Genomic DNA, 17,796 nt, shown 5'->3' with positions numbered 1-17,796 from the left:
TCTCATGGAATATCTTTTCGGTGTTGAGTGATCGTTTTGTTTTTGGACTTCGGATGTTTTTCCTTGAGTCTGTTATTGGAATGCTTTCAGTCTTCTTGTGAACTTTTAGCGAAGAAATTTTTATAAGATACCAATGTACGACAGTAGATTGACCGCCTACGCTGTTGCTATTGCTACTTTTCAGTGGAATATAGTATATTTCGATCTTTCGAGGACTTCATAGTTTGGAGGTCCTTATTTTATGTGGAGAAGGTGACAGTGACACTTATCACCGGGGCAATGTAAATAAAACACTTTATGGTTATAATATGGCTTACAATTTTAACATTATTAAGAAGTTGATAGGAAGACTATGATGCATAACAAGACCTGAATAAACAGAATAGGGGGAAACACATATCGAGAGGTAATTTCAATCAATCACTTCATCTTTAGAGTGACTAGGGACGAGATTTCAGCGTAGAATTTAGTCTTTTTTAGGAACTCGGGACTTTTGCCTTTCACTTTCAAGTGCTCTACCAACTGAGCTACCTAAGCCCTCACAGCTTTACTTGCACCTATGCTTCATCTCCTACCTTCCAAACTTCACAGAAGCTGACCTGTGAAATTTGCAAGGCTAGTGCTCCTGGAAGAAAGGATATTGCAGTGACATGGCTTAGCCATAGCCTGGGGCATGTTCCCAGTATAAGATTTTCACTCTGCATCGAAATGTGCGCTGATATGAAACTTCCTGGCAGATTGAAATTATGTGCAGGACCAATACTCGACCTCTGGACTTTCGTCTTTCGCAGACAAGTTCTCTACGAACTGAACTATCCAAACACGATTCACGACCGTCGTCACAACATGACTTCCACCAGCACCTCATCTTCTACCTCCTTTCCTCCATGAGTGCCAGTACGAGGTGCATTCAAGTTCTAAGGCCTCCGATTTTTTTTCTAATTAACTACTCACCCGAAATCGATGAATCTGGCGTTACTTCTCGACGTAATCGCCCTGCAGACACACACATTTTTCACAACGCTGACGCCATGATTCCATGGCTGCGGCGAAGGCTTCTTTAGAAGTCTGTTTTGACCACTGGAAAATCGCTGAGGCAATAGCAGCACGGCTGGTGAATGTGCGGCCACGGAGAATGTCTTTCATTGTTGGAAAAAGCCAAAAGTCACTAGGAGACAGGTCAGGTGAGTAGGGAGCATGAGGAATCACTTCAAAGTTGTTATCACAAAGAAACTGTTGCGTAACATTAGCTCGGGTGCGTTGTCTTGGTGAAACAGCACACGCATAGCCCTTCCCGGACGTTTTTGTTACAGTGCAGGAAGGAATTTGTTCTTCAAAACATTTTCGTAGGATGCACCTGTTACCGTAGTGCCCTTTGGAACGCAATGGGTAAGGATTACGCCCTCGCTGTCCCAGAACATGGACACCATCATTTTTTCAGCACTGGCGGTTACCCGAAATTTTTTTGGTGGCGGTGAATCTGTGTGCTTCCATTTAGCTGACTGGCGCTTTGTTTCTGGATTGAAAAATGGCATCCACGTCTCATCCATTGTCACAACCGACAAAAACAAAGTCCCACTCATGCTGTCGTTGCGCGTCAACATTGCTTGGCAACATGCCACACGGGCAGCCATGTGGTCATCCGTCAGCAATCGTGGCACCCGCCTGGATGACACTTTTCGCATTTTCAGGTCGTCATGCAGGATTGTGTGCACAGAACCCACAGAAATGCCAACTCTGGAGGCGATCTGTTCAACAGTCATTTGGCGATCCCCCAAAACAATTCTCTCCACTTTCTCGATCATGTCGTCAGACCGGCTTGTGCGAGCCCGAGGTTGTTTCGGTGTGTTGTCACACGATGTTCTGCCTTCATTAAACTGTCGCACCCACGAACGCACTTTCGACACATCCATAATTCCATCACCACATGTCTCCTTCAACTGTCAATGAATTTCAATTGGTTTCACACCACGCAAATTCAGAAAACGAATGATTGCACGCTGTTCAAGTAAGGAAAACGTCGCCATATTAAGTATTTAAAACAGTTCTCATTCTCGCCGCTGGCGGTAAAATTCCATCTGCCGTACAGTGCTGCCATCTCTGGGACGTATTGACAATGAACGCAGCCTCATTTTAAAACACTGCGCATGTTTCTATCTCTTTCCAGTCCGGAGAAAAAAAATCGGAGGCCTTTGAACTTGAATGCACCTCGTATTGCGGGTTTCGCAGGAGAGCTTATGTGAAGTTTGAAAGGTAGGAAATGAGGTACTGGTGGAAGTAAAGCCTTCAGTTCGGGGCGTGAGCCATTTTGGGTAGCTCAGTTGGTAGAGCACTTGCCCACGAAAGGCAAACGAGTTTGAGTCTCGGTCCGGCACACAGTTTTAATCTGCCAGGAACCTTCAACAAAGTGGTGTTCGACAATCACTTTCGGACGAGTGAAACTATATAGATCGAGGTAGTGCAGTGGTTAGCCCTTGCGTTTGGAAGGACACTGGTGAGAAATCCATGTCCGCGCATCCTGATTTAGGTTTCCCGCGATTTCCCTAAATCTCTAAATCCAAATATCGGATGGTTCCTTTGAAAGGACGTGGCCGATTTCTTTCCCCATTCTTGGAATAATCCGATATTCTGCTCCGTCTCTGATGACCTTGATTGCGACGGGGCATTAAACTGTAATCTTCCGTCGTTTTTAATTTCGACCTTTGTTTCTTCCTCTGTTTAAAAGTCCGAAATGGCTACACGAGAAGTCATGTTAGCTCGCGTTAGGTTACAAAGAAGATTGAGGTACCTGCCAGCATATACTCTTACTACCATTGTTGTATGTTTGCTTCATTTCATAAAAAACATATTCTGACTTTTCTTGCCAGACACCGGCTGTTAAATATCTAGAGGATAATATGAAAGTAAGGCTGTTATCTACGCTATTGTTTTTTATTGTTAGGCAAAGCAAACTTTGTAACACTGTGCACAACCAAGCATCATTCACTGTTTACGCCAATTAGAGCGCCGTTGTTTTCTGCACAGGATTTTAGTTTAGGCCAAGAATAACGTTAAATCTCTGAAGGCCCAAATATATTTTCTACTTACATTTTATTGCAATATTAACAGTGTGTGGTTAAGGTAATTTATTATCATTATACTGAAATCCAAACAACTTTAGAATATCGACATTTATGCAGTAATATGAATTTCTGGAATCCATAATCTGTTTTACAACAGTTTTTTAATATTGAAGAAAAGAATTTTTTTAAGAACCATTTTTTTTACTTCATTGCAATGCTAAAAATGATACTCTGTTACTTTAAGAACATATCATGCATAAAGGAAATTACTGAAGGCTAGATTGAGAGTCCTGTCACAACGTTCATCTACAGCTACATGGATACTATGCAGATGACACTTGAGTGTCTGGCAGAGGTTTCTCTGAACCAACTTCACAATAATTCTTATCATTCCATTCTCGAACAGCGCGCGGAGAAAAACGAACTCCTACTTCTCTACTCGCGAGCTTTATTTTATTATGATGATCGTCTCCCTATGTACGTCAGCGTCAACAAAATATTTTAGTATTCGGAGGAGAAAGTTGGTGATTGAGGTTTCGTGAGAAGATCCTGCCTCATGGAGAATCGCCGTTGGTTTAAAGATGTCCACCCCAAAACCTGTATCATATCAGTGACGCTCTCTCTCCTCTATTTCCCGATAATACAAAACGTGCTGGTCTTCTTTGAACTTTCTCTATGTTCTTCGTTAATCCTATCTGGTATGGACCCTAGACCGCGCAGCAGTGCTCCAAAAGAGCACGGCCAGGCGTAGTGTAGACAGTCTCTTTAGTAGATCTGTTACATTTGTCGCGTGTGTAGCCGTGCGGTCTGTGGCGCCTTGTCACGGTTCGCGCAGCTCCACCCGTCGGAGATTCGAGTCCTCCCTCGGGCATGGGTGGGTGTCTTGTCCTTAGCGTAAGTGTTACGTTATATTACGTAGTGTGTAAGCCTACAGACCGATGACCTCAGCAGTTTGGTCCCATAGGAACTTACAACAAATTCCCAAAAATTTCCTGTTACATTTTCTAATTGTTCTTTCAAAAAAAGTAGTGTTTGATTTGCCTGCCCCACAAAATTTTCTATGTGTTCTTTCCAATTTAAGTAGTTCGTAATTGTAATTTCTAGGTATTTAGTTGAATTTACGGCCTTTAGATTTGATTCATTTGTCGTGTAACCGAAGTTTAACTGATTCCTTTTAACACTCATGTGGACGACCATACATTTTCCATTGTTTAGGGTCAATTGCCAATTTTTCACCATAAAGATATATTTTCTAAATTGTTTTGCAATAGAATGTTACCCTCGAGGTCATACATAATGTTCTAACACAATTTACGTCCCAAAATCCTGCTGCATATCGACGTTAATGAGATGGGTCTGTAATTCAGTGGATTACTCCTATTGTCTTCCTTGAATATTGGTGTGATTTGTGCAACTTTCTTGTCTTTGTGTAGGGATGTTCCGTTGAGCGTGCAGTTGTATGGGGCTATTGCACCAGCATACTCTGAAAGGAACCTAATTGGTATAGAGTCTGGACGGGAAGGCTTGCTTTTATTAAGTAACTTAAGTTGCTTCACTACTGCAAGGATATCTACTTCTAAGTTACTCATGTTGGCAGCCGTTCTTGATTCGAGTTCCGGAATATTTACTTCGTCTTCTTTGGTGAACAAATTTCGGAAGGCTGTTTTTAGTGACTCTGGTTAGCAGTATTGTCATCGATATTTCCGTTACTATCGCTCAGAGAAGGCATTGTTGTGTGCAGCCGCTAGCATACTTTACAAACAACCAGAATCTCTTTGGATTTTCTATCAGGTTTCGAGACAAAATTTCGTTGTGGAAACTATTATAAACATCTCGCATTGAACTCCGAAGTAAATTTCGAGCTTCTGTAAAACTTCGACAATCTTGAGGACTTTGGGTTCGTTTAAATTTGGCATACTTTTTCGTTGTTTCTGCGAAAGTTTTCTGTTCCGTTTTATGTCCTAAGAAGGATCAGCTCCGCCGTTTGTTAATTTAGTTGGTATAAATCTGTGCTGTCGATACTAATTCTTTGATTTTAAGCCACATCTGATCTACATTTAGGCCTACATTGTTATTTTGGAAGAAGTGAAGATTGTCTCTTAGGAAGTCGAATTGTATTTGCATTTTTGAATAGGTATATTTTTCGTTTATTTTTGGATGATTTTGGAGTTACGGTATTCAGTGTCGCTGCGACAACCCCGCGTTCATTAATCCCTGTATCTGTTTTGACGTTCGTTATTAATTCAGGATTATTTGTTGCTAAGAGGTTAAGTGTGTTTTCCCAACCGTTTACTTTTCGTGTGGGCTCATGTACTAACTGCTCGAAATAATTTTCAGAAAATACATTTAGCACCCTTTGAGACAGAAGCCCTTTTTGTGTTTCCCCCAGACTTTCTAACCTAGAAAACCGAGCAGTTGTAAGATCACAGATTAAGGGTCGACCGCGAAAGCAATCGCACAACTTGCGTACGGGCCGCTAGACGCCGCAGCGAGCGCTAAGAGTGCATTGCGATAGCAGGCGCGCGTGTTGCGTACGGGCCACGAGGTACCGTCACGAGCGCAACCGTATAAAAGTGCCGACGGAGTTCGGCCAGCTCTCACGCCGCCGACACAGACCTGTAGAAGCTGGAGACACTCCGGAATCGTATACTTCGGCTGGCCTTACACCTGCCTTACGATTTCCCCAGCGCTCATCTTCACGACATCGCGGAAGTACCTCTGCTTCGTGGCCTCTTCAAGACGACCGCCCGCACCTTTTACGAACGTGCTGGCCGGTCAAACAACGCCCAAATCCGGAAGCTGAGCCGCTAACTGCCGCGCAGCGTCACCACCAGATGGCCACACCTGCTCGCTGCCTAGCTAGCACTGCAGAACTGTGCTGAGGAAACACCCCTGAAGCCAATCAACAAGTGAGGACACATTACATCAGCATGCATGGGAGGCAAAGTAATAACTGCTGCGAACTCCATCACACCTCGGAGGACAAGTTATCTCCGTGCAGATCCACGCGAGGCCAGCTCTCATTTTGTTGGCATCTCATTTTTGCCTATTCTCTTATTTGCTTAGTTGCTTAGCTCTTATTCGTTTATGGCTCATGTTATTGTGCTCTCTTTCAGCCATTCTTTTTGCTTTGATTTACTCCCAATTGAGAAGTGCTCATTTTGGCATTTCACTTTTGCATATTTCTCATTTTGATAATAATATGCTCCTTAGCTTTTCACATTTTAATTGTTAACGTAGTCTCATGAACTGTTTGTTCATTTTAGCCTGTTCATATTTTGATGTTCTTTAAATACTGTAATAATTATCGGAAGCATTTCTTCCCTTAAACTTGTGTAAAGTATTCTCGATGTAGGATTTGTTCTGTGACACAGAAACTGTGCTTTAAAAGGAATTTATTTTTTTAGTTTGTACTACATCAGACGACGATTTTGTGATATGAGGGAGAAATTTGATGGGCGAATCCATGGAAATAGTCTTAAGTGATCCCCTTTAAATATAAAAATTTGTGTGACACTGAAAGACGTGAAACTGTAGGCACCGAATATATATATATATATATATATATATATATATATATATATATATATATATATTCCACGCCATACAGCCCCTGCTACCCGTGTAGACGCCGTTTAAGAACATTTTGCCAGTTTGAGAAGTGTTTACTTTCGTAGTTGAAGACAACGTCAGGTTTTTGGCCATGAAGCTATTCATATACACGAACAAAGATTCTAGACCTGCACGGCCAAATCAAAGAATGCAGAGTGAGAGAAGATCCACTCAGCGGTAGTTTCCGAACTTCCTGGACGATGGTGGGGAAGGTGCGTGAGGTCAGTACATTGGAGTGACAAAAAATCGTGGGATACCCGGCGTAAAGTAGCAGGTCGACGTGGTTTGGGCTCAACGAGTCGTTGGAAGCCACCTGCAGAAATATTGAGCAATGCTGCCTCTGCAGCGAAAGTATTGCCAGTGCAGGATTTTGTGCACCAACTGGCGTCTGGATTGTGACCCATAAATGTTCGGTGGGTAGCCAAATCATTCGGTCGAATTGTCGAGAATGTTGTTCAAACCAATCGTGAACAATTGTGGGCCGTTGACACGGGGTATTGTCATCGATAAAAATTCTATCGTTGTTTGGCAACACGAAGTACATGAAAGGCTGTAAATGGTCTCCAAGTAGCCGAACAGAACTATTTCGTGTCAATAATCGGTTGAGCTGGACCAGAGACCCATTCTATTCCATGTAACTGCAGCCCACACTATTATGAAGCCACCACCAGCTTGCACTGTGCCTTGCACAGTCAGTCGAGTGATAGCTCTCCTAGCAGCAGCAGCAGTAACAACAACAAAAGCGTATCAGAGTATTGTGAGTAGGCACAACTTCTCATAAAAAGCGACTCATTTTAAATTTCGTCAGTGCTCTTTAAATTCAAATCCTGTGTCTGTGTATTTATCAGGCCATTTTTAGTACAGATAGGAACTGTGGCTGCTGTGTTCTGATGCGGGCCGAATTGCTCACAGCTCAGATGGTGTTGGCTTCAGTCAAGCAGCTTGAGGTTGCTACCAATGAGCATCACTGAAGGGGGACGGCGGGAGGGGGTACAGGGCGATCCAAGGGACGTGCAGCACAATCCACATGCCCCCCAATCAGCCGCTTGGAGTACTTGCAACGTACGGGGGTTTACTGTAAAATTATCGATATATTAAAAATATGTATTGGTAGTCTTAGTCGACCATGAGTTGCTATTTGACTTAAGTTGGCTCTGTTTAAACGCGCGGTTATGCCCCCAGTATCATTAGCATCGAAATTACCATTACACTTTAATTATTAAAGAAAAATATGGTGATTGCTAGCTAAATCAATAATGCGTTTATTAGCATATGATACCAAATTAAGATTTATTCAGAAAACAGGATGAGCAATATTTCTAGCCTAACATGACAATCCAATATACTCGCTAACCTAACTAGCCTATCATTGGCACAATGCATCCTCTTTTCCTAACTACTTATGTCAACACTGAACCCGCAAGTGACTCTATTGAAGTTCTGCCTGAACGGACGCAGACTCAGAGAGCGCCAGTCAAAGAGCTAGCGGAATACGAACTCATTTAGAATTACAGTGCCCTACTTTGGCTGATGATTGCTAATATCACCGTAATTCTCCGTGATGATTACGACGGTCCGCCCAGCCAACGTCGTGATGCCGTCTTTCCTGTGAACGAGCTTGGTTTTAATCTTCAACGTGGACGTGGTTTGCGTCCGTAAACTCCTGAACGCAAGTGTTCAATTGCGGAGTCCGTCACTAGTCAATACTCAAGCTACTTGCACATATGCCAACAGTAGTTGGTCGACTCAAGTGCGCTGCAGCAAAGGTACACATCAGATTGCATATGAACACCACAAGTTAGTACAAATCTCTTTCTCTTCTCATAGGAACAGATAATGCTTGCCCGCATCTCGTGGTCGTGCGGTAGCGTTCTCGCTTCCCACGCCCGGGTTCCCGGATTCGATTCCCGGCGGGGTCAGGGATTTTCTCTGCCTCGTGATGGCTGGGTGTTGTGTGCTGTCCTTAGGTTAGTTAGGTTTAAGTAGTTCTAAGTTCTAGGGGACTTATGACCACAGCAGTTGAGTCTCATAGTGCTCAGAGCCATTTGATTTAGATAATGCTACGTGTGTGGAGTCGTATGCTCCACACTATTCAGACTTGGAGAGTAACCACTGGACTCAATGCCGGTAATTTCTCCAACCTACTTCTCTCCACGATCTCCAAGCAGGGCAGCCAGACACCGCGACTGCTCTAGTCCACTGTTGACCCCCGAGTCCTCCTCCAGAGTTTTTGCAAACCTGGCCGTTCTTCGTCGCATGGATCCGTGCGCTTTAGTAGCCAATCACGACACAGACTACCATGTATCCATGCGCGTTTGTACCCAAACTTTTATTATGTATCTCTACGCGCTCTGCGCCAATCCCGTCACAGTCTTCCGCAAATTTTCCACTGTGGTGCGAAATCGTCTTTCTCTCTTTCGCATATAGTTCCTTCTCACTTCTTGTTGCGATGGCCCAGCCTCTCCCAACGTCTTTGGTGGTCTGAAATGCCAGCCGACAAAGGGGTCCGGCCGCGGCGATCCCGTTAGTTTGACATGACATAAATACCTTCCTTAGGGGTCCCGGCCGTGTTCCAACCTCTGCGGCCATCTCATTAGTTTGACATGACACACACAACTTCCTTTTCTGTGTCCATTCTCTCCTGCCGGTGGGCCAATTATCAATTATTATTCGGTGTATTAGTACTGATTTAACATCATGTAAGGTGCAAAATCTGCTACCTTACATACTGACTGGACTGAGATGATCCCTCAACTGTGGTGGAGAGGGCGTGAAGTTCGTTCCAAGGTGTGGTCGGCAGTGAAAGACTTCCTGAGAGGCCGATCAGAGGATCTCCCCGGTCGTCTGACGAAAAAGTGTTGGGCGCTATCTGTGGCTGATCAAGTCCCATAGCCAGATGAAGTCGCTCTCCCTGTTCCAGAGGAATCCTCTTGGCCTGTAAGCTCTGCGTGGAATTGCTGGTAGTTGGGAGCACTAACATTAGGTGCATAGTAGGGTCCCTTAGGGATATGGTTGGAAATGAGGGGAAGAAAGCCACTGTGTACTGCATATGGCGAGGAGTCATTCCAGATGTGGAATGGTTGCTTCCAGAAGCCGTGAAGAGCACAGGGCGCAACTAGGCGGTGACTCATGTTGGTACTAACGATGTGTGAGATTCTCTCCGGTTTTAGGTGGCTAACTGAAATAGTAAAAGCCGGCCGAAGTGGCCGTGCGGTTAAAGGCGCTGCAGTCTGGAACCGCGAGACCGCTACGGTCGCAGGTTCGAATCCTGCCTCGGGCATGGATGTTTGTGATGTCCTTAGGTTAGTTAGGTTTAACTAGTTCTAAGTTCTAGGGGACTAATGACCTCAGCAGTTGAGTCCCATAGTGCTCAGAGCCATTTGAACCATTTTTTTGAAATAGTAAAGACTGCAAGTCTTGCTTGCAAGAAGAAGGCGGAGTTAACCATCTGTGGCATCGACGACAGAACCGACTGTGGTCCTTTGGTATAGATCCGAGTGGAGGGTCTGAATCAGAGGCTCAGGTGCTTCTCCGACTGTATAGATTGCAGATTCCTCGACTTGTGCCATAGGTGGTGGGTTTCCGTATTCTTCTATGTAGGTTAGAAGTCCATTAGACGCAAGAAGCTGCTGCAAGGGTCGTGGGGGCTCTGTGAAGGTGAAAGGGTACAGTACCACCCGACATTGAAAATAGGTACAACATACTTCATTATGTTTGTCAGAACAACACATTTTTTTTGTAAAATAACTCAATTTCAATTAATACAGCAAAGCCGGATACCAGTGTGGGGAAGAATGACAATTTATTTATTTAATTGATCACATGTGCACTCCCACAAAATAAATCCCTACATCCAGTTTGGTGAGATCTGTGAAATGAATGAATGTATGGTCGTCTGCTAACCACAGATAGTGAATGTGAATATATGATCATCTTTGAGACGATCCTTTGGCCACCTTTGGTGGGACCAAAGAGATGAAATTTACCTGAGCTTTGAGCACCTGAAATGTGGCTGACCAATACGGTAGCAAGGTGCTCCCCACTTCAGCAAAGGTGCGAGAGGACCTGGAGAACGGCCATGTTTCAGCACTCTGCCGCTGGATCTTGTGCTGTTAAGACCTATTTTAGCTGTGCTCCGTAATGACAAAAGAGTGGAGACATGGTATGCATGTGGAATATTTAAGAGTAGTTTCAAATAATAATTTCTCTATTTCAGGAACTTTTGTGGGGAGAATTAAATGTCAGGCAGGTAATATTAATGGGATTGTAGTAATCTTCGGAAGTGACCAACGGTCACAATGAAACCACATGTAGCAATAAGTTGAAATACTTCCGTGTGCTTAAGTTAAGCTGAATTACTAGCGTGTGTACAATAAGTTGAAATATTTAAGAAATAGCGTGTGTACCATAAGTTGGAATATTTAAGAAATGGCGTGTGCAGGACTTGAAATTAGAGACGAGTACTTCCACGTGGTGAGTACTGTGCAAGTCTCAATCTGTGTATGAGACAAAGCATAAAGAGAAGTACTCGTCCATGGTATCAGTTGAGGACTCGCGTGTGTGATGAATACATTCTTAATATTACTTTGTGTGATATGATTCCGTGTGACGCTAGATTCAAACTCTGAGAGAGAAGCAAGGTAAGTCGGCCGTCTATCCAGCAACGCCACTTGGCTTGCATTGCACAGGAAGACGTGCATATATCTCCAGAGTTCATAGTAGGAAAGTAGAATTACGAAGTAGGGCAGTGTCGTGTGAAACCGGGATAAATATTAATTGAAGTGGGAAAGCTGAAAGTGATAATGTTGTGACTATTCCCTGTGTAATATTTCATACTGTAGTGTGGTGTATGTCATGTAATTTGGGTATGTGGGGTTTGCATGGGAGAGTAGCGAGGTAATTTCAAAAGATTAGTGGGTTATGCCTGTTCCTTCGGTATCGCTCGGTCTGGAGGAAAGTTTCGTGATGATTGTCAGAGTCGAAGTGTGAGGTGTAATAAAAGATCCACCATCCTATCCAGAAAGTGCACTGTAGCGTTAAATAATTACGAGACCATAATATAGAGATTCACCAATGCAAAGCCATGCCCACTGGGCGGAATTTCTCATGTGTTATCGTTGTAGGTTATAGAATTTGTGTGTTTAGGTTATAGAATTTATCGGAATAAATAAGATAGTGAAGAGAAAAAGATTGGTGGACTTTTCCTTCGAATTGTATGTTGTCATGATGTCCCGAATTTATAATGTGTGCGCCATTCATATTCAGTGTGGTGGCCACGTGTTGATAAAAGCCGTTAAATAAAAGACAAAAAGAAAATGTGGTATTGCCAGTGCGTAGTGAACAGTCAGAGTTCTGTAAATCACTGATAGTCAGATGTGCGTTTCCGTTGCGTATTATTCATACAGGAGGATAATTTGTAACTTAATTGAGAGTACGAGAGTTCATATTACTCGATAAATAAGAATGAATCCACTCGCTTGGCAGACCACTCATCTTGCAGGCCTGACTGCTTGATGCCACAGTATGAGCAAGGCATGTGGGTGCCTCTCATAATTTCGACCCTGCCAGGATATTTTGCTGTTAGGATTTTCTGTTAAGATTTTTTTTATTTTTGATGGAATATATTGTGATAGCGCTAAGAAGTAAAATTTTTTCTGTTTGCAATTTCTTTCTGGATTGGTGAGGATCTTTTATTTTTTTTATGTAATTAATTGCTATATCGCCCAAGGCTGGAAGATCGTTGTATAATTTTTTTTTGCGTAATGTCCGTAGTACCTAGGTCGCAGTCGAAAAGTATAGTCAGCATGGAGAATAGTGATTCTGGCGTGAACGTAGCAGTGCAGCAGGAAGTAGGTGTCGACCTTGGGTTAATGAGCGGGAACGGCAAACACTCGGAAGGGGCTGAATTGTTCAGCGGACCGCGGCTAGGTGATCCTTTATGCGGCGGGCTTTGTCCACAAACGGGGGCTTTTCCCGACGACGCGGGCGAGCCGGGACTAGGTCAGGATTGCAGTGGTAGTGCAGCTACCCTTAGCGAAGCTACGGTTTCTCAGGCGAACGAGGTGAGCGCACCGAAAGTAGCAAATGACAATGTGCTACTGCAGTTGTTACAGCGGATGGATAGAGATAATAAGGGGAGAGATAGGAAGAATAAGGAAAGATATGAAGCAAATATGGAAAGATTGGAAGCAATGGATAGAGATAATAAGGAAAGATTGGAAGCGATAGATAGAGATAATAAGGAGAGAGATAGGGAGACTAAGGAAAGATTGGAAGCAAATAAGGAAAGATTGGAGGCAATGGATAAGGGAAACAAAGAGGCAATGAGGAAGCTACACACAGTTATCAATGAGTGTCTGTCCGCAGTTAATAATCGGTTAGACGATCTAACCATGTTCAAAAAGTATAGATTAAATACATTCGGTGGTGGAGTGTTTATTGCTGTCAGTAGTAGTTTACCACGTACTGAAGTTGAAATGAATAGTTCCTGTGAGCTAGTACGAATAAATTAATAATTATTTCGTTTTACTGCCCCTCTGCTGTGCAGTTCAAAGAAAATCTGAGTGTTACTTCAAATAGATACGGCACTCATACGCTTATAGTTGGTTGTGACTTCAATCTACCCTCGATATGTTGACGAAAATACGTTTGAAGTAGTTGGTAGGCATAAAGTGTCGTCCGAAATCGTGCTGAATGCCTTTTCAGAATATTATTTTGAATAACTAGTTTGAGAGGTGGCAGAAGTCCCCTCTCATATTTCTATCTTACTCTGAGCAATTCGATTTTCCTCTCTAATTGCATGCGGTGAAAAGTTGCTATTCCTTCACATGCGGACTTCCCACGCAGCGTCTCTCGTCACCTGGGTGGTCCGGTGACAGGCGGGCTCCGCTGATCTTGAAAGGGTTAAGCCGACGGGTGCGAGGGAGTCGAGTGAATGCTTTCCAGACGCCAACATTGTCAGTAGAGCGGCGGAGACACGCCCGCAGGGGCCTGAAGGATCGGCTGGGCTAGAGATTCCATTACTTTGCAGAAACTTAGCGAAAACACTTTCTGGCGGCTACCAATGAGGCGTGGGAATGACTTGTGTCCCCAGGCAGTCTTGGCGGGCAAATTCCCGCGTTTTCTGCTAAATCGTAACTGTGATTGGCTTGCTCAGGACATAGCTCCGTGACGTAGCAAAATCGGCGCAGAAATTGGCACCAAGAATCCCCATTGGTGGAATGGTCGTACTTCGGCAATAGAGTGCAATTTTCCGTCGGTTTTCGAGTTGCTGATTGGAACGTATGACCACGGCCACTGTCGTGGGGGCGGAAGTGTTCTGTGTTCGGTTTGTACGGGTGCTCTAGTGGTAGTTGGCTCTCGCCTTTCGGTCGGAGTAGGTTACAAGACTGAGCTCTCGCTGCTCTGGACAGCCTGCCTTCCGTTGGCTGTCTAATATACTTTTATTTGATTGTAACTGTTTAACGAAGTTGCTGAAGTTTCGACTTCAACGTAACATTCCGAGTACAGTTGGCAATTGAGCGTTCTGCGTACAAACGGCCTATGTTGTCTGTCTTGGGCAGTTTTGGCTAAAGTTGACTGTATCGGAGTTACTGTGTGACTTCGCTTGTTAAAATCAATCACTGTACCGTCAGTGATTGTGTGGCGAGCCTTCTTCGTCTCCCTCAGAGGAGCATTTGTATTGATAGGAAGTCTTTAGTCTGGAACAACCAGACCAGGACAATTTGTTTCGGGCTATACTCGCGACATTATCATCACCACGACGGGACGTCGAAGCAACCAGCCATCGCTTCCGGTACGCCAGATCGTGTCCTTGCAGTTAAGAAGACAGCTTGGTAATGTATGTCCGCAGCACCGGCAGATTAAGGAATTTGCACTGTGATAATCAGAGCTCAGCAGAGCGCGCCTGTTCGTCTTTTCTAACTTTGTTCTGTCTTGGGTGTTCATTGTCTGAGTTCTCACAACTGTAGCAGCAATTAATGTTGGGTTGGCTGTGTGTCTCTCTTAAGACCTGAGTTGCAAGGAATTGGCTCCACATACCACTTCGTCATAAATGTCACAATCTAGTTTAGGGACAACTTCACCTTCACAGCATTTATCTGAGTATCCAATTTGAGCCAATGTGATGTATTGTAAATGTTTCATGTGTTTTGTTTATGATTTTGAGTTTAGTCATAATAAATCAAATTGTTATTTTGGATAGAACTTTCATTCTGTTAATCAGTAGAGCAACCCTTTCATTTCTCACTACGTTACTGAAACTTTCCTTTATTTAATTAATGTCTATCAAATTAAATTATTGCAGGTGCCAAACTCTTTTCTACCCCACTTGCAGAGTCAATTACAGTCAGTTCGCGTTTCTTTTTAGTCCATGTGGAACAGCAAAAGTCGGAGTTAGAATAGGGGGGCTTAGAGCATCATTTATATGTGAAGATTCTCGAAGAATTTAGTGTTAAATACACTACTAGTCCCGGCACCTCGCAAGTTTAGGAGCCCAATAGAAATGTAAATGATCGTGAAAACATACTTGACCTCCTAGCAGCCTCTGCTTCCTCGGAATGGTACTGATCGCCCATGGTACACAAAACAGATCACAATACCATTCGAGAAGCTGCAAAAACAGCATGACAAATTTAAAAGAATGCAAAAAACCAAGATTGGCGAAGTTTTACAGAAGCTCGAAATTTAGCATAAACTTCAGTGCGAGATGCTTTTATTAGTTTCCACAACGAAAATATGTCCCGAAATTTGGCAGAAAATCGAAAGAGATTCTGGTCTATGTAAAATACACTAGTGGCAAGATGCAATCAATATCTTCACTGCACGATAGTGGTGATGTTATTGATGACAGTGTTATTCAAGCAGAGTTTCTAAACACGATTTTCCGAATCGAGATAAATTAATTAAAAATAACCAAAATAATACATAAACAAATTTTTTTTAAAAAAATTTTAATTTATATGTTAAATATAAATGAAGTGCCTGATTAAAGGGTTACCTTGATAGGGTAAATCAAGTAAATAAAAATTACCTTCATTAAAAATTACATAAGACAGAATTAAACTATCTCCTTTAGTATGAAAAACTAACGTGCATCATACACCTTAATGTAAAAAGGTAAGCTAAACAAGCTAATGGGTTCATACCCCATTTATAGAGGTATCAATCCTCTCCTTTTTAATGACCAACAACTCTACAAAACTTCTCTTCCTATCAACATTAATGATAGGAACGATCCTGTCCATTTCATCAAACTCCTGATTCGGAGTTTGAATAGGACTTGAGATCAACTTACTTTCATTTATTCCGCTCCTAACAAGAAATAAAAATATAATAATAAATGAGTCGTCAATTAAATATTTTATTGTCCAAGCAATAGCATCGACAATACTATTATTTTCAATTTTACTGATTCAAATAAAGTATCCAATAGGGTGAGAAACAGAATTTATTCCATCAATAATAATCAGATCTAGATTATTATTAAAGATTGGGGCTGCACCTTTTCATTTATGATTTCCAGAAGTAATAGGTGCTTCGAGATGAAATAACTGTTTAACACTAATAACATGACAAAAAATTGCCCCAATAATGGTATTATCTTATTGTGTTCAACTAAGAACTTCCATTTGAACAATTATCATTCTAAGAATTATTATTGGGGCAATAGGGGGTTTAAATCAAACATCTTTACACCAACTTCTAGCATATTCTTCTATTAGACATTTAGGGTGAATAATTAGATCCCTAACAGTCAGAGAAAACATCTGAGAACTATATTTTATTATTTACTCACTATTAAGATTAATCATGGTTTTATTGTTTAAGCAAATAAACCTATTTTTTATAAACCAAATTTATTCGGCCAGAAATATAAAAACTGAAATTAAATTCAAAATATTTCTATCTCTCCTATCCCTAGGTGGTTTACCGCTGTTTCTTGGATTTCTAAGAAAATGAATTGTAATACAATCATTAATAGAAAACAACATAACAACTATTATAACCATTATGGTTGTATTAACTACAATTACACTTTATTATTATATACGTATTAGATTCTCAGCTCTTATTATGTCATACACAGAAAATTCATGATCTATAAAGATAAAGTCTCAAAAATCAAGAATTATTCTTCCTATAACAGTAATAATTTCAACAATAGGATTGATCTCAACATCAACCTTAATCTCATTATACTAAGGACTTAAGTTAATTAAACTAATAACCTTCAAAGTTATAACTAAAAGAATAATCTTTTAGGCCTTAGTAAAATTTTACACCTCTAGAATTGCAGTCTAGAATCGTAATTGAATATAAGACCTAAAAAATGGTAAGAGAGAAAACATCTCATAAGTAGATTTACAGTCTACCACCTAAAATTCAGCCATCTTACCGCAAAAATGATTATTCTCAACAAACCATAAGGATATTGGTACTTCCTATTTGGAGCGTGAGCAGGAATAGTAGGAACATCAATAAGAATACTTATTCGTGCTGAACTTGGTCAACCAGGATCTCTAATTGGAGATGACCAAATTTATAATGTTATTATTACAGCCCACGCATTTGTAATAATTTTCTTTATAGTAATACCTATTATAATTGGTGGATTTGGTAATTGACTTGTACCATTAATAATTGGTGCACCAGATATAGCATTCCCACGAATAAATAATATAAGTTTTTGATTACTACCACCTTCATTAACCCTTCTTCTTACATCTTCTATAGTAGGTAACGGTGCTGGTACAGGATGAACAGTTTACCCCCCTCTAGCAGGAGCTATCGCACATGGGGGTGCATCTGTAGACCTAGCTATTTTCTCACTCCACTTAGCAGGTGTATCATCCATTCTTTGTGCAGTAAACTTCATTACAACAGCAATTAATATACGATCAGAAAGTATAACTTTAGATCAAACACCTTTATTTGTATGATCTGTAGCTATTACAGCCCTTCTCCTCCTTCTTTCACTTCCAGTATTAGCAGGAGCTATTACTATATTATTAACAGATCGAAATATAAATACATCATTCTTTGACCCTGCAGGAGGGGGTGACCCAATTTTATATCAACACCTATTTTGATTCTTTGGACACCCAGAAGTTTACATTTTAAT

General features: G+C 41.8%; 1 protein-coding gene across 1 annotated transcript in view; it reads right to left on the bottom strand.

Moving 5' to 3' along the window:
* Nucleotides 1-8,932, bottom strand: part of LOC126204161 (shematrin-like protein 2) — a 66,014-nt gene extending 57,082 nt beyond the window's left edge. The window contains exon 1 of the mRNA XM_049938568.1: nucleotides 8,820-8,932. Within this exon, the coding sequence (XP_049794525.1) occupies nucleotides 8,820-8,932 (113 nt within the window). The remainder of the gene's footprint in view (nucleotides 1-8,819) is intronic.
* Nucleotides 8,933-17,796: the final 8,864 nt, after the last annotated feature.

This window comes from Schistocerca nitens, chromosome 9 (genome assembly GCF_023898315.1).
Source record: "Schistocerca nitens isolate TAMUIC-IGC-003100 chromosome 9, iqSchNite1.1, whole genome shotgun sequence".
NCBI lineage: Eukaryota > Metazoa > Arthropoda > Insecta > Orthoptera > Acrididae > Schistocerca > Schistocerca nitens.
The sequence above is the reverse complement of the archived record's forward strand: the minus strand, read 5'-3'. Positions and strand labels throughout refer to the sequence as shown.